The 19,537-nt window shown below is 48.1% G+C and overlaps 1 protein-coding gene across 3 annotated transcripts in view; it reads right to left on the bottom strand.

Annotated features, from left to right (window-relative positions):
- The window catches only part of CLPB (ClpB family mitochondrial disaggregase), a 74,148-nt gene that overhangs the window by 7,168 nt on the left and 47,443 nt on the right, over positions 1–19,537 (bottom strand). For all 3 annotated transcript variants that reach the window (XM_082279065.1, XM_082279067.1, XM_082279066.1), the window contains 5 exons: positions 14,464–14,578; positions 7,500–7,577; positions 5,220–5,275; positions 2,214–2,258; positions 227–388 (listed from right to left, as the gene is read on the bottom strand). In XM_082279065.1, coding sequence (XP_082135191.1) covers positions 227–388; positions 2,214–2,258; positions 5,220–5,275; positions 7,500–7,577; positions 14,464–14,578 — 456 coding nt within the window. The remainder of the gene's footprint in view (positions 1–226; positions 389–2,213; positions 2,259–5,219; positions 5,276–7,499; positions 7,578–14,463; positions 14,579–19,537) is intronic.

The raw sequence follows: 19,537 nt of genomic DNA, 5'->3' as shown, positions 1-19,537 counted from the left end.
GGTTGCCCCATGCCTGGAGGCGTTCAAGGCCAGGCTGGATGGGGCTTGGAGCAACCTGGTCTAGTGGAAGGTGCCCCTGCCCATGGCAGGAGAGGTGGACTAGATGAGTTTTTAAGGTCCCTCCCAACCCAAATCATCTGACTCCTCCGCCTGTCATCCCTCTCACTCTTCACTGTCACCTTCTGCATGTCCCTTGTGTCGACTCTAACCCAAAATGTGGATTTACCTCATCAAACAGCTGCAGCATGATGGTGAGCACATCAGGGTGGGCTTTGTCCACCTCGTCAAAGAGTACCACAGCATTTGGGCACTGCCTCAGCTTTTTGGTGAGCTGTCCACCCTCTTCATGGCCCACATAGCCGGGTGGCGAGCCAATGAATTTTGCCACCTGGGAGGAAAGAACAGGAAAGGTGAAGGCTGGTCCCTGGACAGTGCAAATGAAGGCCTTCTGGTAGCTTGTCAGGCCACCGCTGCTCTTTGCTGCTGACAAAACAGGTTCTATATTCTTTGTGACACCTATTGCACCCCAGGTATCCCAAAATCAGCTTAATAAGCAACAATTAAGCAAAATAAAGATTGAGCAATTCCCTGCCCAGATCTCGAACCAGCAGAGCATGGACAGGCGGGAAGGCACCAGCCCTGCTTTGCTATGCAGGGTCTGAGCAACCTGTCCCAGATGTCCAAGATTTGTTTTCATCCCTTTTAGCCTTTTTAAGAGCAAGGATTCAAAGGATTATGAGTGGCAGGTGGTTCTGGTGCAGAATCAAAGCCACAAGTAGCCTTTGTGGGAAGAGGCCACAAGTAAAATACTTTTCCTATGTCATCACTGCTTGACACAGTGTTTTTTTAAAATGAAGTTTAGAAATTTAGAAGGTTATATAGAATAGTATTTCTGACAACAGGAATGTTTTGGCAAAATGACAATTTCTGACATATAGCTTGGTGCATCTTACATCTACCTTACATCTATCTTACATGTCTGAGCGTCATCTGAAGCCACAGTCCGTTATCACAGAATCATGGAATGGTTTGAGTTGCAAGGGACCACGTAGTGCCAGCCCTACTGCCATACACAGGGACACCTTTCACTGCACCAGGTTGCTCCAAGCCCCATATAGTCTGGCCTTGAACACTTCCAAGGATGGGGCAGCCACAGCTTCTCTGGGCAGCCTGTGCCAGTGTTTTACCACTGTCATTGCTAGGACCTTGATGCTTTTTGGGGAGACAGAGCCCTCCAAAGGGATTTAGGACCCCCTCAACTCCAGGGGTGACCCTGGTGAGATACTCCATCCCTCCTGTGGCACCAGAATTGGGCAGGAGTTGTGATGGCAGGGGTGGACTTGGCACTACTGTCCTGTCTTCTGCTGGATTCTCCCCCTTTCCTCCACGGAAGGTAGGCTGAGGCAATGATCCCACACTAGACTTAGCAATGTTTTGGGGATAAGGGGCTTGGGGTAAGCTGTGCCTGCCTGGACACTGGTTGGTGCTGAACAGCATGTGGCTGCAGGTTTTCATGCACAAGAAGATCCTCTGGATTCCACCATCTCTTCTCAGGTGCTCTCTCCCCAAGGGCAGACCCCACCCCAAGGGAACCCACAGCACTGGACACATATTGTTAAGCTTTTCCTTGTTCCTTTGTCTCTCTTCCTAATTTGCCTCAATGTCTTGGTTCCAGCCAGGACAGGGTTAATTTTTGCAGTAGCCAAGAGGGACAAGGAGTCTCTTCTGGGGAGAACAGGTTCCTTTTGGTCAAATAAGAGTGGTAGAAGGACATGGTTCTGAGCTGGAGGGCGTGGCTGGGTTGGGTCAGTGGGCATTTTGCATGTGAATCGCTCTCTCTCTTTTACATACTTGTGTAATTAATATTGTTGCTTGTTTGTTTTCTTATCTCATTTCTGCTCTTATCTCAACCCATGGTCTTTACCTTTTGAGCTTCCAGTTCCCCTCTCCAGCCCGATGCCACGGGGAGGGACAAGGGGAGGTGGGGCGTGATTGAGTGACTCGTGGTTTGGAATGGGAGCACTAAACTGGGGAGTACCATGCCTAAACCAGGACACTCAATTAAAGTTGCTTTCTGGCAACTTACTTGCAATTTAATTCACAACTTGGAACAACTCCTGCTGTTCTGCTGTGCTCCCACCTTGACATCCCAAAATGCCCATTTTTTCTGGATTAAATTTGAAGCTGCTCCCTTTCAAAGCCCATTTACTGACCTCATGCCTCTCCTGGAACTCCGACATGTCCAGTCTGATGAAACCCTGCAAGAGACTTAAGATGAGATTTGATCAATCTGCTCACTGCCAGAGCTGGAGCGGTACTGACAGAGGTGACATTTTCTAAATAAAATAGAAAATTTTTGTGGTTCAGCTTTTTAGAAATCAATCACAAGAAGAATGCAACACCCCTCCACAAAAATCCAACAAAAGTCATAAAGCTGAGGTGAACTGGGCTTGTAGGTGAACCGGGCTGAAGTGAACTGAACCTGTAACAGAGAATAGTGTTAGTGAATTTATAGCTTCCACCCAAGTTTCCATTTTGCATATGAAAAGCTGATGATTGACTGCAGGTACGGAATGTCCTGATCACGGAGCTGTAATCCACATCCTGGAGGTGAAAGGAAAATAAGGGAAGGAGAGGGAAGGGGAGGGAAGAGGAATATTTCAGTTGGAAAGGACCTACAGTGATCATCTCATCCAGCTGACGCAAGGAAAAGCCAAGTCTTAACTTCCCAGCATCATCCTGGACATGGTCAGCTGGACATAACCACTGTCCATGGTAGAGGAGGAGACATATGTCTGGGAATACATCTCATCTGGACATGTGTACGTGGCACACACATGGACACCATTACATGGGGATCTCAGAATTAGAGGACAGAATTTTCTGTTTGGGTTGGAAAAGCCCTCTGAGACAACAGAGCCAAACTGTTCCCCCAGCACTGCCAATCCCACCACTAACCCATGTCCCCAACCGCCACATCCACACAGCTGTTAAACCTCTTCAGGGATGGGGACTCTGCCACTGCCCTGGGCAGCCTTTTCCAGAGCTGAACAGATAGGATTTTCCCTAATAGCCAACGTAAACCTCCCTACCTCCAGCTTGAGGCAGTTTCCTCTAGTCCTGTCATTTGCTACCTGGGAAAATTGTGGAATCAGAGAATGGTTTGGGTTGGAAGGGACCTTTAGGACTATCCCGTTCCAACCCCCCTGCCATGGGTAGGGACACGTTCCACTAGACCAAGTGGCTCCAAGCCCCATTCAACCTGGTTTTGAACACTTTCAGGGATGTGACAGCTACAGGTTCTCTGGGAAAAATATTCCCATGCAATAATTTCCCTGAAAATTATTAAAATGTCTACCCAGGGCAGAGCAAGATGGAAAAAACTGACTCCATCTTTCAGATGAAAAAGGGACAGTTCCAGGTTTTCCTTTCTTAATCCATCAGTTCCTGTGACTTGCTGCCCCTCATCAGAGCCTGTGGGGTGTATGACCCCCTCTCATCCCTCACTGGGGCACCAATGGCTGAGCTGGTTCATTACTAATAAATCGCAGATTCCTGCTGCTATCAAAGTAACACAACACTCAGGGTTTAACTGATTTCCCCACTGGATGTCTGGCCATGGAGCAGTTCCATGTGCGGGATTAGGGATGAGGGTGCTTGAGATCCAGGATTTATGGCTTCTGGAAGGCAGTTACAGAGGGATGAGGAAAAGAAATCGCAACAGCTGTTTTTACAGTCTTGGTTCCAGTTTGGTCTTCTTTCTACATGTGTCGCTGCATTGTGTCCATTCACTGCTGGAGGATGTGGGGAAGAGGGATTCATCTGCGCACAGCTCTGCTTGTCTTTCCTCCTTTTCCCTAGCTCCATGTAGGAGAGAGCTAAGCATCTCTTACAGGTAGGCAGAGGCTTAAATGTGAAACATGGGAGAGAATGGAATGGAACAGATTGGAATGGAATGGAATGGAAGACTGGTATGGAATGGATTTGAACGGAATAGAACAGAATATTGCAATGGAATAGAACAGAACAGAGCAGAATAGATTGGAATTGAATGGATTGAAATAATTGTAATGGAATAGAATAGACAGAATGGAATGGAAAAGAACAGAATAGAATAGGATAGATTGGAATGGAATGGAAACCCCAGATATCACTGAAGTGTCCTTCAGCAAAGCCACCACCTCCATGAAATAATTCCAACTCATCTTCTCTAAAAGCTGCCCACTGGGTAACAAACTAAATAATTCAAACTGCTTCTGGATACCAAACACTTCAGCACGTAAAATTCTGAGCAGGAAATCAATGTTGCATTGCTACAGTCCATATCGGCAGGATGTGACAAGTGGTGGAGCTGGGGACATGGAAAACAGATTCCTGGAATTTTATCCTTCTAACAATTTACAGTGATATTAGTAATAGAGGCAAAAAAATATGTTCACAACATAGGATGTCAAAATCCATCAGGGAGCACAAATGTTACATCCGCTTAAATTTTTACAATTCCAATATTCTGGTGACATAGACAGGAGCACAGATAGTGTCCTGGGCTGATTCCCCAGCATTGGCAGCAGGTGAGGTGGGGATTTTGCCCCTCTGCTCTGCTCAGGTGAGACCCCACCTGCAGAGCTGCCTCCAGCTCTGGAGTCCATCGAAGGGGTGTGGAGTTGTTGGAGAGAGTCCAGAGGAGGCCATGAAGATGCTCTGAGAGCTGGAGCCTCTCTGCTCTGGAGACAGACTGGGAGAGCTGGGGGTGTTCACCTGGAGAAGAGAAGGCTCCAGGGAGACCATAGAGATCCTTCCAGTCCCTAAAGGGGCTCAAGACAAGGGCATGGAGGGACAGGACAAGGGGGAATAGCTTCCTGCTGACAGAGGGCAGGGTTAGATTGAAGAAATTCTTGGCTGTAAGGGTGGTGAGGCCCTGGCACAGTCTGCCCAGAGAAGCTGTGGCTGCCCCATCCCTGAAGTGTTCAAGGCCAGGTTGGATGTGGCTTGGAGCAATCTGGCCTAGTGGAAGGTGCCCCTGCATTTGACAGGAGGGGTGGAACTGGATGAGCTTAAAAGGCCCTTTCAAGCCAGACCTGTCTGTGACTCCATGACCTTCACAAGTCTGTCTCAGTGCAGCAGAAGCCCTTTTTCAGGGCAGCACAGCCACACAGTGAACCCCCTGATGAACCCCCCTGCCCCATTACTGCCAACACAAAGCTGGGATGAGCCATTACCTTTTTGACGTCCTTATGGATGTACTTGGCTGTTTGCTTGGCCAACTCTGTTTTACCTGTTCCGGAGAGGGAAAGAAGAAACTTGCATTAAACCAGGTCTGTCCATCTTCTGTCTGTTCATCAGCTCTGCTAACACCAGGGCTGGAACTTCCTGCAACCAATACGTATATTTTTCTTGGGAAGTGGGTATTGCTGTTTTATCTCCAAGATCACACCCCACTGGGGTTCCCAGCCTGGGCAGGGTGAACTGGTGCATTAGAACAGCAGCATCTCTGCATTGGCTCCTTCAGCTTTAATTGATTCTCACATGATGGGAACAAAGCTCCCATCCCAAAGAACAAAAAGATATGGATAGATCAGAGTTTTGCTATATTGGATAGATCAGATTTTTGCTATATTTACCCTCAGTATTTCAAGTTCCTTGTGCAATGCCTTGTAATCTCCAAATAAAGAATTTCAAGGAAATGGGGTGTTTTTTCTTCACTTTATATAAGATGATGGTCAAAAAATTCTGGGACTAGAAACAATCAGTAATGAAGCAAATCCACCCTGATGAGGGTAAACACATGCATCAACTCATGCCAGGCCATGTCCTGTGCTCCCAGCCCATCCATCTGGGGAAAAAACTTAAAAAGGCAGTTTTATTGAAGTGTGGGTGCCAGAAAACTTCTCTTCCATACTGCTACCCCCCAGCATGACACTGCTGACTTTGTCAGGCTGATCAGGGGAAGGGCTGGGCTGATTTTGACTCCTGGGGTGACCAGCAAAGCTGAGGTGAAGCGTGTCACCCCTTTGGAAGATGGATGCTCTGGGAGTTCACACTTGTCCCTTGCACACCCATCAGCAGTGCACTGCACATGGATGCCTGTGGGATTTAGCTGCACACTGAAAAATAAATGAGCAGGCACAGAAATAACTATTCTGAAGAAAAAAAGCCATGTGTTTTTAAAAGGAAATTAGATTAAAAAGTACATTCTTACTGGAGTATTGTACATCTGCCCACAGCTGTATTGCAGTCACAACAGATCTGGTGGGTCAGATCAGCAAATCACCAAGAAAAGGGCTAAAAAAATGGGAATTCATGGGGAATTAATTCTACTCCACCTGATAAATCTCTGCCAAAATTCTGCATTTGATTTCAGTTAGAGCTTTGCTGACTTTGGATGATGCTGGATCAGAGCTCCTAATGTGTAAGGATGCAAGAAACTATGTTTTGGAAAGAATAGGCAAGGCAAGGAAGAGAAGAGAAGAGAAGAGAAGAGAAGAGAAGAGAAGAGAAGAGAAGAGAGAAAAGAGAAACGAGAAGAGAAGAGAAGAGAAGAGAAGAGAAGAGAAGAGAAGAGAAGAGAAGAGAGAAGAGAAGAGAAGAGAAGAGAAGAGAAGAGAAGAGAAGAGAAGAAAAAAAAAGAAAAGAAAAGAGAAAAAGAAAAGAAAAGAAAGAAAAAAGAAAAGAGGGAAGGAAAGGAAGAGTAAAGCCCCCATGGAAGGCCATGGGAGTGGAAGAACCAACAATTTACATCCCTGAGCCTTCAGGTCTGCTGTAGCAGGGCAATGAAGTATCAAAAATATTTTATTCTGATTTTATACAGCTTTATAGCAACTTATTTGGAGTTAATGCTTGTCCTGGCACTGTTCTGTGGCAGTGCATGGTCTTGCCTGTGCCCCTTAACCCCTCCAGCACTGGAGCATCAGCACCTTCTTGAGCCCTGTGGGAGGCAGTGGAAGCAGGAGAAGCCCTGAGGTTGCTCCAAATGTCACAGATCAGTTACTTTAAAGCTGTTTTGCTGGGGTTTTTTCCACAACTAAAAGTCATTTGGACCATTTCATGAACTGATCAGCTGTCATGTGGCATTTGATTGGGCTAGAGGACAAATCTTATCGGTGTCAATAAAATCCTGTCGTTCCAAAGCAATCTGTGCCCACAGGAGCAGACAAACAGAGATTCAGTTTGCAGGCAGCAAATTTTCACTATTATCCCACCATTCCCACTGGAATAGAGGGGTTTTCACTGGAAAGTTGTTAATGTAACACTTTTACTCTGAAAACTGCCCCTTTTTGAGACTCAGAGTGGGGGTTGTCCTCTGGGATAACTCAGCATGAGGCTGGATGTGGCTGTGTGTGCAGGTGTCCAGCTGTGGTCACCCTGCTGGATGATGGGTGACCTGCTGAAAGATGACAGTGTGTTTAACTGGCATTTTATTCCGATCCTGCAGCCCTGCAACAGCTCCCACCCCCTCCCCTCGGGGCTCTCCATCCCCCTCACCACAACCCAAACGTTACCTATTCCAGATGATCCCAAGAAAAGAAACACCAGTGGGTGCTCCTCATCATACCAGCCATTTTCCTTCCTCCGAATAGCTGTATTTGAAGACAATGAAAACAAAAAAGAGGGGGGGAAGCATATAAATCAATGCCACAAAGCAAGTGTAATTATCACTAAGTATACACTATGTTTTACTGCTCTCTACCCACTCCCAGTCCTCCCTGCCATTAGTGCTCTCTAATTTGATTAGCCAGCCAAGGCCCCAGAGACACCTAATAAGGTTAGCATGGATTTGGAAAGCTGCCCAGAGCAGATTTCGGATAAAGTTTTCCAGGATGTGCACTCAGCGTTGCCAGGGAGACGGTGGAGGAGGGGGACAAGGATGGATGGATGGACAGAGGGATGGAGAGGCACACTGCCTTGCCAGCTCCCAAGTGCAACCTTTCTGTGAGGAAAAAACAGCAGTTTTGAAGAGGTTTATAGGTTATTTCTGGCATGGAATGGGAAGAGGGAGGTGGCTGAAGGTCACAAACACTCTGAATTGGTGCAAGGATTGGGAAAAGTGTGGTGATTATCTCAGTGCCTCTCTGGACAGCAGCATCCAAGTGCATCCTGGGTGAGATCCCAGTGGAAAATTTTACAAAAGGCAAGAGCCCGGATTCCCTCCCAAACTCCCAGTCCAACCAGCACAGCCCTTTCTCAGGACAGACATGGATCTGCTGTGCAGAGTGGGTGATGGCTCCTACCCCCATGGGTGCCCACAGCTCTCCAAGGTGCTCTTCAGCTCCTGGAGCAGCCTCAGGCTCTGTGAGCGTGCTCACCAAGCCAGTAACATCATTGCACTGGGCTTAGTTGAAGGAGGAGGAGCTGCTTTTGAGTCCAAAGGATCAGATCTCATCTTCCACTGGCTGGATCTGGTCTCTGGAACACAGAAGTGGTTCCCCTGTATCAGACCAGCATCTAGTTCAATGTGAGAGATTAACTGACATCCCAGCCTTACTGCTTTATCCACAGTATTTCAATCCAGCCTGTATTACAGCTCTTACATGGACTTATTCCTTCCCCATGAAATTTTCTAAGGTGTTTTGTAAGAGAGAACATGCACTGTACAGACTCAGGACCCCTCAGACCCAGCAAGGTCTCATGATTGGCACATGGCGCTCCCAGATGCAGCCGAACCCAGAATGTGGCACATTAGGAAGCAGGGCATGAAAACAGCAAGATGCCTGAAAATTATAACTAACAGGAATTTGAAGGTAACAGGGGAAAACAGCAGCACTGGAGGTGGGATGAGCAGAAGGAAAACACTGGGAGAGCTGTGGCTTAAAGGTCTTGGAATGCTGCTGCACACAGGCATGGCAAAGCTCGGCCTCTGCTGCCTTTCAGTGGTGCCCAGAGCAAAAGCAGGAATAAAGCCAAGAAACTATAAACCCACTTCTCTTTGTGACTGTCACCCTCAAAATACAGCTCCCTCATCTCCTTCTGGCCACTATCCTGGGTCCCAGCCTCTGTCCCTGTGCCTCAGTCCCATGTCTCCCTGGAACGAGGCACTGGCTGTCTCTGTGTGGAGCTGTCAGTTTGTTTTCTTCCCAGAGCTGGCAGGAGAGCACAAGAGTGGCCTTTAAAACTGGGGAATTCTTCAATTCCATCTCAAAGTCAGTCCATAAACCCCTTTTCTTGATGGGGTATGGTAAATAGAAGACACCTAAGAAAAGGCATCCTAGACATGGTATGCCAAGAGCTCTTCCTGCAGGGGAGAGCAAACTGACATGGGAAATAAATAGCGCCATTTTGCACGTAAAAAGATTTGCATATAAAAATATTTAAACAATATTTCCATTTTGCATATAAAAATAAATGGAATGTCACAGCCTACAGCCTGACAGGGAAATGCTGCCTCTGCCAGTAGGGACACGCTGGGATGATGTTAAACAGCAGCAGCTCAAGTGAGATATTCCAGCAGCTGGATTGTATAGCTGCACGGAGGGGTCTCATGGGAATTCAGAGCTGCAAGATCTGCATGAAACCGAGCTCCTCAGAGTCCATGTTTGTATTCCAGGAGGCCCAGGCAGCATGGGAGCCAGCACACCCGGTGAGGATTAGGAAAACAAGAGCAAAGCCTCACTGCAAGAACAAATCAATGAGCTGAGGTTAATGACGAGGGGTGTGAGGAGTGACCTGACCACAGTCATTAAGGATCTCCCCAAGAAGGCACCGAACTTGCTCAGCTACAGAGAAAATTAAGGTGCTCCAGGGGCTGGAGCGAGAGGATCAAACTACAAATAAAGCAGAACAGTTTTAATAACGAGGGTGATTAACCACTGCAGCCACTTAGGAAGAGAGTGGGACTGAATTCCTAATCCCTGTAAAGTCTGCAGGGAAAGCCAGGAGGGCTTCCCAAAAGGCAGTGGTAGCTCAGGATGAAGATGAAGATTTGCATCGCTGCCCAAATATAAAAAAAACCCCAGTTTAACCTTAAATCTAAGGCATGTAGAATCATGTAATTGTAGAAGGGTGTGGGTTGGAAGGGACCTTAAAGACCATCAGTTCCAACCTCTTCAGAAATGGGACTGAGCGCTGGGATTGTGCATTTAGTGGGAGCTGGACCCCTGTGCTGCAAGAACTTGCCATTCCGTGCCTGGACACAGGCAGATGCATTACCTGTCCCCTTGGCCATATTAATGAGTCCTGACTCCTGGCAAGTCTAAATTAGTTTGGGCACAGGGCCAGATGCAGCACTGGCTGGTGCCTGGCTCTGTCTCACCCTGCCTGGGCGTATCAGCGCAACAGACCAGCTTGGCTTCAGCCAGCGATCTGGTTCTATCCAAAATCCTGGCCAAAGCCTGGTGGGAATCCCGTCCTGCCCTTCAGCTGTTCACTGGCCATGTCACCCCTGGAAACAGCCACCGCAGGAGATGAAGAGGAGAAAATGCTCTGCCACTGGAAGGGAAGGTGCACAGAAGGGTCTGTGCTGCATCCCTCTGTGTGCCCTTCCCAGTGCTGCACATGCTCCTTCTCTGTGCTTTACAGCAGTGAACGGGAGGTCAAACACCTGGGGTGGGGACATTTCATAAAAATTGATGGGGAGTAACACAACTGCCGATAATTCCTGCAGCTATCTCAGCTAAGATAATAATGGTAATAAAGGTAATAAAAGTAATAAACTTCTGCTTTGGGGCATGGAGTGACCACTCACAGGGTCAGCATTTTCAGGGTCCAAAGACAGTGGGGTTAAGTGCCGCCTTCTTTCCCTCCCCTCTGCAGCAGGGTGCCAGAGTTTATGGATAAATGCTCAAAGCAACTCCACGGATATAAGGTACCCCTTAAAAAACTACCATAAAGTTAGAGCTGGAGATTCAGCATGTGATCTCTGTCAGAAGATGCTGAGCATCATATTTAGGAAGAAATTCTTCCCTATGAGGCTGGTGAGGCACTGGCACAGGTTGCCAAGAGAAGTTGTGCCTGACCCATCCCTGGAAGGCGAGGCCAGAACTGGGGTTAGAGCAACCTGGTCTAGTGGAAGGTGTCCCTGTCCATGTCAGGGGGTTGGAATGAGATGGGCTTTAAGGTCCCTTCTAACCCAAACCATTCCCTGATCCCTAGTCAGCAGGTTAGTCAAACCATCAGAGTGATAAGGTGTAAAAGCTTTTCTACAAGCAGCCTTAAAACAATGAGCTATTCCAGCACACAGCACTCTTGAAAAAACTGTTTGGAAAAACTGAAAAAATCTGGATATTCCTAGGGAAGGGATACTACTCCCTAGGTTCCATGACTGGGGCTGGAGGAGGCTCTCCCAGGTTGTTCAGTGCAGTGTTCAGCTTCAGCAACAGGAACAAAAGCTCCATCCCAGGTGAGAGCAACGTTCAGCTTCAGCAGCAGCAACAGAAGCCCCACCCTGGGCCAGGGCAGAACATCGGTGCCAGTTCCAAGGATGAAAATCTCAGCTAGGAAAACCACAGGAGCACTCTTCTCCTTGGAGTTTGTACTCCCAAAGTAGCTGCTGGCCACGCTGACTGCTCTTCATTGTCACCCAAGCATGAAATCCATGCTCTGCCTCTGGGAAAGCTGCCCCCTTCCTTCCTCCTGGCAGAAGTAAATAAATAAATAAATAAATAAATAAATACCAGGAGGGAGGTCACACTGCTGTGCTGAAATCTCATTATGACATTCAGCCGCAATGTCCAAAACAAGAGCCTGATGATGATGACGCTGGGGCCTTCTTCTGTGGAGCTGTTCCTGGCATTGCTGCCGTGCTCTCACTTTATTTCGTCCATCTGTAACGGTGTGACTGCAGCCCTACGTCTCCGAGAGGCCCTTCAGCCTGCTATTGAACTGATAAATTCACTGTATTACTTTACACAAATCAATACCCCAGCAGTTATCAGCACTTGATGTGACTGAAATTGGTTTCAGCCAATTTGTGAGTGTAATAAATGTCCATTTATCAAATCAATTCATTCTGCAGGGCTCCTCGGCCCGTCCAGGTTTGGGGTACCACAGGGTGAAGGCTCTGGGGCCAAACTTGCTGTGGGATCATTGCCTCCACCCAGGTTCTGCATTGATGCTCCAGGGTCTGCAGCATTCCCAAAGAAGTGCTCTTCCAGCCCTGCTGCTGGCAGCTCAGGGTTATGGAACTCCCAATTAGACCAAAGCTGCATCCTTGCAAAGTTTCACCTGACCTACAAGAAGCAACACACATCAAAAAACAGCCCTCATAAAGGATCCTATATTGTCCAAAATAACCCAAATTTTCTTTGGACCAGAGCAGGATGATAGTCCTGCTGATCCATTTTCCTACAGCTTTGAAACACTGACTGATTTCAACATCACACCTGCTCAAAATTGGGAATTTTATCATTAAAATGTAGATTTTTCTGCACTACCCTTTCTTCAAAATCCCTAAAAAATAAACAACACTTTTCCTTCCTCCCTCCTCAACTTCAGGAAGAGCTGGAACAGATTGCTTCAATCCTCAAGGTCTATTCACCCTGAAAGGGGGAAGTGGTGGGTTTGAACCACCCTACCTCTAAGTAAGCACCGACTGGCAAACATGGTATATCCATATTAAAAAAAATATATAAAATATATATATATAAATATATAAAATATACCTGGCATAATATTTAGGATATTAGAGGACAAAACAAATACACATATATATATACACTAATCTCAGAGAGGAGAGATCCTGCTGATCCCTTCTGCCTCCGCATCTTTTAGTGAAAAGGCAAATCAGCCCTAACCAGATCCAAAGCTCAACCATTTATGGAAGTGCCTGGAAACAGAACCCTAAGCCTTTTAGCTGCTCATTTGTATGTACCAGTTAGAGAATCCCAGCAGCTCCTGAGCCGGCAGCAATGACCTGCCTGTTTCTGATGCCAGGAGATGGAATATTTAATGGGGATTTTGTTAAGATGAACCGAACATCTACACCCACTGAGGGGGGTGGCCAAGATGCCTCCCACCATCACCCAGTCAGGCACTGGTAGCAACCTTGTGCCCTGGGAGATGCCCAGTTACTATCAGTTAACCCTCATCCACCTTCTCCCAGTCCTGTCCTGCTCCACATAGCAGAAAAGAGTGATGCAGGGCTTGGATATATCTTATGGAGGCAACAGGGAAGGATTTTCCCTCTGTGGCAGTAATGCCATGCTGTCAGGGCTGTGGCTGCAGTGAGCTCCCCACCAGCATTCCCGGTGCATCCCCTTGCATGGGGTTGCTGAGATAACAGCTGGACTTGGTGATCTTAGAGGGTTTTTCTAAATGATTCCATAATTCTGTGATTCCATTCTATCCCCATCACTCCAGATCTGTGCTTCTAACCCCAGATCACACGTTCTCTTTGTATTCCTGGCTAAGCCCCTCTGGAGACTGTTTGGATCATGCACCGAGTGACGATTAAATCCAATTATTCAATTAAGGCACCAGTTATAAATTAAACATATCAGCCAGGCTCAGTGAATCTGAAGATAGGGTGTGTGGCAGGTCTGCTCACCAGCAAATGGCAGTGGCAAGGGCAGAGCGGAGTGATGTAGGGTTCACAAAGTGGCAGGAAAACCAGCTGGGCACAAAATAAATAACAAAGATAGTGAGGAAGTGCTTGAGAGAGAAAGTCCTGCCTTGAAATTCATCCTTCTGGACAAAAAACAGAAAAGAAAACGAAAAGAAAAACAGGGCAGAAGGGAAGGAGGGAGGAGGGGACAGAGAGTCTCCTGCTACCTTTTGGTCCAATATCCCGAGGCTGCAGGGGTATCAAGCACATTCCCTATAATTCAATAAGAAAAACCTCCATAAAGGCAGGGACGTTAATGCGCAGAAACACCACCTGTGTCAGGAACAGGCACTGCCCATTAATCACAGCTCCCCAATTAGCCGGGGCTGCTGCCCCCAGGCACAGCCGCTCTCTGAACACACAGGGTGCCTGTTGTCTTTGCAGGAGTATAGACTCCTTCCCAGCTCCTTCCCGGCTCCTTCCCAGCTCCCAGCTCACACTGGGCTCCTCTTTGTTAACTAAAGGCAATGGGTTTGTGTTTCTGACAGCATGCTCCTTGTCATTCTGCCCTGGCCTCAACAGCTCTTATTTTGCTGTCCCATTTTCAGGCATTAACTGGGATGCACGGATGGGTCAGGAATTATTGACAGAATCCAGAGGCTTTGGACTGGCAAATCAAACCCAGCCCAGCTTGCTGGAGTCTTGATTTAATGGAATCACAGAATGGTTTGTGTTGGGAGGGAGCTTCAAGCTCATCTCATTCCAACCCTCTGCGATGGGCAGGGACACCTTCCACTAAACCATGTTTCTCCAAGCCCCATCCTACCTGACTTCAAACACTTCCAGGGATGGGGCATCCACTGTCAGTTCCCCAGCAACCTTGCAGACCTGCCCAGAGGCAGCCTCAGATCAAGGCTTGAGGGAACAGCTTGTCTTCCCTGTGGAAGAGGTGTGGGAGAGCAGAGTCACCAGCATGTGAAGGGTCCTACCTGCCCCCACTGTGGCTATGGCACTCTCCTGACCAATTATGTGCTCTTTTAGCCGCTGTTCCAGTGGGAATCTCCGCCGTTCCTCCACCTCCCTCCTGCGCTGTTCCTCCTGGAACTGTGGAGGGAAGAAAACATAGGGATCAGAGGCTTTATGAAGCATTGGGTCAGTACACAGATGTCAGAGCCCTGTATGGGGATCTCTCTGACATGGTGCCAGAGCATCCCCAGGGCAGATGCAGTTTGGCCTGGATGCACCAGCCCTAGCAAGGGGAAATTCCTGGATCTGTTGTGGATGGAGGTTGGGGTGAGTGGGAATGGGGATCCGGCTCTGCTGATGGGAAACCAGACCCTGTGCTACTACCTCCGTACTGGTGACATGGAGGGAACAATGGCACTGCTCAATAGCTCTTAACCATTAGGAGCTGTTTATTTTGGGAAATAAAGCCATGACTGTTCACCTAGATTTGTCTTCCTACCCTCCACACATCTCCTGTTCAAAGACTCCAACCAGATCCTGCAGGGATGACAGAGTATCACCATGCCTTACATCCATGAGAGCTGGAGATGGACTTTGGACAAGGGCCTGGAGTGACAGGACAAGGGAGAATGGCTTCCCACTGACAGAGGGCAGGGTTAGATGGGATATTGAGAAGAAATTCTTCCCTGTGAGGGTGGTGAGGCCCTGGCACACGGCTGCCCAGAGAAGCTGTGGCTGTTCCATGCCTGGAAGTGTCCAAGGCCAGGTTGGATGGGGCTTGGATCAACTTGGTCTAGTGGAAGGCATCCCTACCCATGAAATTAGGTGAACTGTAAAGTCCCTTCCAACCTAAAACCTTCTGCGATTCTAAGATCTTTAGAAAGTGCTGCTGAGCCCTTCCTGCCACAAGCTGAGCTTGGCCACTCCCCACTGAGACCATTGCCTTGGGAAGATTAATCCCCCAAAGCCAGATTCAGATGAGGACAGAACAGAAAGAGCCCATGGGATTTGCCAAGTGAGTAACTGCACCCACAGAACAGTCCCTGTCATTCAACCCACCTCACTACGGGGAAACACCCTCTAACAAAGCCAGAAGGCAGGTGCCAAAGTTGCAGCAGGATCCAGCTGCTGGAGCCGGAGTGGATAACACCCAGCCAGGCTGCTGACGTCTCCTGGGCTAGCAGCGATTCTGACAGAAGTTAAAAAATAATAAATAGCAAACAATCCAATTTTGGCCAGTGCTATCAGTCTCCTGTGTAACAGAGATGCCATCAGCCCTGATCCTCACACAGAGCAATAACTTCCCTGCAGATCCCAGTGGAGCAGCTCTTGGACAGACATTCTGCCTGCGCTGATCCCCCCCAGCGCTGGGTACGATCTCACCATACATCTGTGTCTGCCTGTAGGATCCTGACAAATCTTTTCTCTCCCTCCTCTCTGGCCTTTTGGAAGGTGCAGGGATGTGATCAGTGATGTTAGGACACCCAGTGATTCTCATGGGTTCATGGAGAGTGGGGAAGATGTGCAGGAAGAGAAGGAAAGGACACCCCTCCTCTGCAATGCCTTCTCCCTCCCTCCTTGGGAAACTGACATAGTACAAGTCCTGGGTAGGAAGAAAGTCCCTTTCATGGGTAAAAGACCAGTGTTAGAGCTTTTTCCATGCTGTCCCACTACGGTCTTCTGCTCAGGATCTGTTCTGGAGAGCCCTGCTCTTAATGCCAGCTACTCAGTGAGCCTGAAGTGCTACCAGACAGCTCCTAGCTGGGTCATGCTGCCGGCCTGGAGCATCCTGAGCTCACACTGTGCAGGGGACACCAGGACAAGAAAACCCACCAAGAAAAATGTATTTTAGATCCATCCATGACAGAACCTCTAAAAAAAAGCCCCACTAATCCTGGACTTTACACAAGACACAAACTTGCACTCCTTTCTCATCTGTTTCTCTCTCCATACATATCTAGCTGTTCCCACCTACTCACTTTGTGGTGTGCAATGGTGATGGTGGGGACCATGTCCTCACCCTCTGGCAGCTAATCTTCCATTGTCCTGATGAAACTTGTCTGGCTCAGCACTAGCACTTAAGTGGAGCACAGTGGTGTTACCTGCTTGTAGAGCAACACAGGGAGGAGTGCTCTGCTCTTATGTTGGAGGCAACTGGACTTCTGCACTCACCTCCTGATGTGAGGTCAAAAGCATCAGAAATCTTAAATTTTAAAAAGAGAAGGACTCAGTCTGTGCTTCGGCAGGTGGTTAACAGCTGTCTGCCTGTCACTGGGGTGGGCATGGAAGTCATGGAGTCACAGAAGGGTGACTTTAAGAAACATTACAGACCATCCCATTCCAACCCCACTGCCACAGGTAGGGACACCTTCCACTAGACCTGGTTGCTCCAGGTCCAACCAAACTGGCCTTGAATGCTTCCAGGAATGGGGCTGCCACAGCTTCTCTGGGCAATCTGTGTCAGAGCCTCACCACCCCCACAGCAAAGAATTTCTTCCCAATATCCAATCTAACCCTGCCCTCTGGCAGTGGGAAGCCATTCCCTCTTGTCCTGTCACTCCAGGCCCTTGTCCAAAGTCCCTCTCCAGCTCTCTTGCAGCTCCTTTAGGCACTGGCAGGGGCTCTAAGGTCTCCCTGGAGCCTTCTTTTCTCCAGGCTGAACACCCCCAGCTCTCCCAGCCTGTCTCCAGAGCAGAGGGGCTCCAGTAGCCCTTGGAGCATCTCCATGGCCTCCTCTGGATTTGGTCCAGCAGCTCGATGTCCTTCTGATGTTGGGAGTCCTGGGGCTGGAGGCAACTCTGTAGGTGGGGTCTCACCTGAGCAGAGCAGAGGAGCAGAATCCCCACCTTCCCTGCTGCCCATGCTGTGGGATCAGCTCAGGACGCAGGGGGCTTCTGGGCTGCCAGCACATGTTGTTTTAAGGAAGAAAAGTGGAGAATAAAATAACTGAACCTTTTACGAGCAGAAGAGGTAGAATTATCTGCTGGGTAAATGCTCTCTCGAGCCCAGCACCAGTAAGGAAAGCTGCCCTGAACAGTTTGAAACTTGCTTTGGTTTTTATGCTTAAGTAATAGTTGAAGGAGAGAAAGGAAATATATCTCTGGAGCTGTTCCTGAGGAAGATGATTGTACTTGTATATAAACCACCAGACTGCCAAGCCAGCCTGTGATGAATATTCAGCTGGGGGGGAACTGGTGCTCCCGGGGTTTCATCCTCCCCAGCAGCCACATTCCACCGAGAGTCTTTGAGAATTTATTGCTCATTTTAATCACTGCTAGAGAATGAATAGGCAGAACTATTACGGGATGGACATATCCCATAGATTTTATTTACATATCCTTGTGACAGAATAACAAGGAGTTTTCATATGTATTTTTAATTTATTTTGATTTCCTTTATTCTTTAAAAAAAAAATCAAACCACAACTGTGTGTGTGCTTTTCCTGAGCTTAGACCACACTTGCCTGGTGTTGAGGACTCTTAAGCTGGTTGGCAGTGGTGAACAGTCTGAAGAAATTTAAATAAGCACTTGTGTATCTATGTCTAAAAGGGAGGGAAAAGCCCTTGAAACTGGTGTCTTTCCTCTGTCACTGGAGGGGTAGCAGCCTCTGGACTGAGCTTGGCTCTTACAAATCTGTCTTTGCCATTCAGCTCCTCTTTGCACCCTGTCAGACCCATCTGGTGACCTCCCCTGTTCCATCACTGTCTGCTGAAGGATTTTTAAGGAATACTTCAGCCAGGAAGAGCACACAGTTGCCCTTTCCCTAACCCCCTTCTGGAAGCAGCAGTGTGAGACCTCCTGACCAGGAATCTGGTGTGCTTCATCCCAGTGAGTCACCTTTGATAGACCTTTCCAAGAAAACAAGCCTCCAGCTGTGACTCACATGCTTCTTTTCCCATTCTGAACATCCTCAGGTTGCTGACTTAAGCATATTTCATGAGAAAAATGTCTCTTCTGGTTATTTGCAAACTGGCTGTTGGTTAATCTGGGCACAACCTTCTATGTGGAGTTTGGGGCAGTGAAAGCTCATTTTAACCTTTCTTTAAACCTGCAAGACTTACCTCAGGATTTATTTTGCCCTTCCTATGGAAGAACCCCTCTCCAGACCTCCACAAAGCTGTCACAGCTCATGTCCCTGACATCTTCTGAGCTGATCAGTTTATATCCTGCTTTTCTTTAAACTTGCAAATTCTTTTTCCTGTAAGGTGGAAGATACTGTCACCCTTTGCAGGTTTTATGCCAAGGGTTGGTTCTGCTGGTGTTGTGCTCATGGACCTCCTCCCTTGGAGTGTTTTCCCATAAATGCAACCATACTTGGGAGGGATGCCGGAGGGATAATGGATAATGAAGATGATGAACACGGAGGTACTCCAAGGGCTGGATGGCCTCTGCTCTGGAGACAGGCTGAGAGTTAGGGGTGTATACCTGAAGAAGGGAAGGCTCTGGGGAGACCTTAGAGCCCCTGCCAGGGCCTGAAGGGGCTGCAAGAGAGCTGGAGAGGGACTTTGGACAAGGGCCTGGAGAAATAGGTTAAGGGGGGATGGCTTGGCAGGGTTAGATGGGATATTGAGAAGAAATTCTTCCCTGTGAGGGTGGTGAGACCCTGGCACAGACTGCCCAGAGAAGCTGTGGCTGTGCCATCCCTGGAAGTGTTCAAGGCCAGGTTGGATGGAGTTTGGAGCAAGCTGGTCTAGTGGAAGGTGTCCCTGCCCATGGCAGTGGGGTGGAATGGGATGAGCTTTAATGTTCCTTCCTTCATGAGTTTATGAAAACCTGCTCTCAGAGCTGCCCAAGTGACCACATAGTGCTGCTGGCTACAAAAGCAGCCATCAGGGCCACAGAGGACAGCCATGGCAGCATTTCCTTTGCCAGGAAGGAGTATGGAGAGCCCCAGAGGAAAGATCACTCTGTTCCTACTTAGGACAGAGGTTTAGCGCTGGGGAATGAGGTTTTGAAGTCCTGTCTGAGCAATGACTTTCAGAGGTGAGCACAGACAGTGCAGCAGTTGACACCTGGTGGGTTTAGTTCATGGCAATACCTCCTAAGTGCAGTAATTGACACAGTTTTAATTACCTTCATCCTCCACTTGTGGGTAAG

Source organism: Coloeus monedula (assembly GCF_965178545.1).
Source record: "Coloeus monedula genome assembly, chromosome: 3".
Taxonomy (NCBI): domain Eukaryota; kingdom Metazoa; phylum Chordata; class Aves; order Passeriformes; family Corvidae; genus Coloeus; species Coloeus monedula.
The sequence above is the reverse complement of the archived record's forward strand: the minus strand, read 5'-3'. Positions and strand labels throughout refer to the sequence as shown.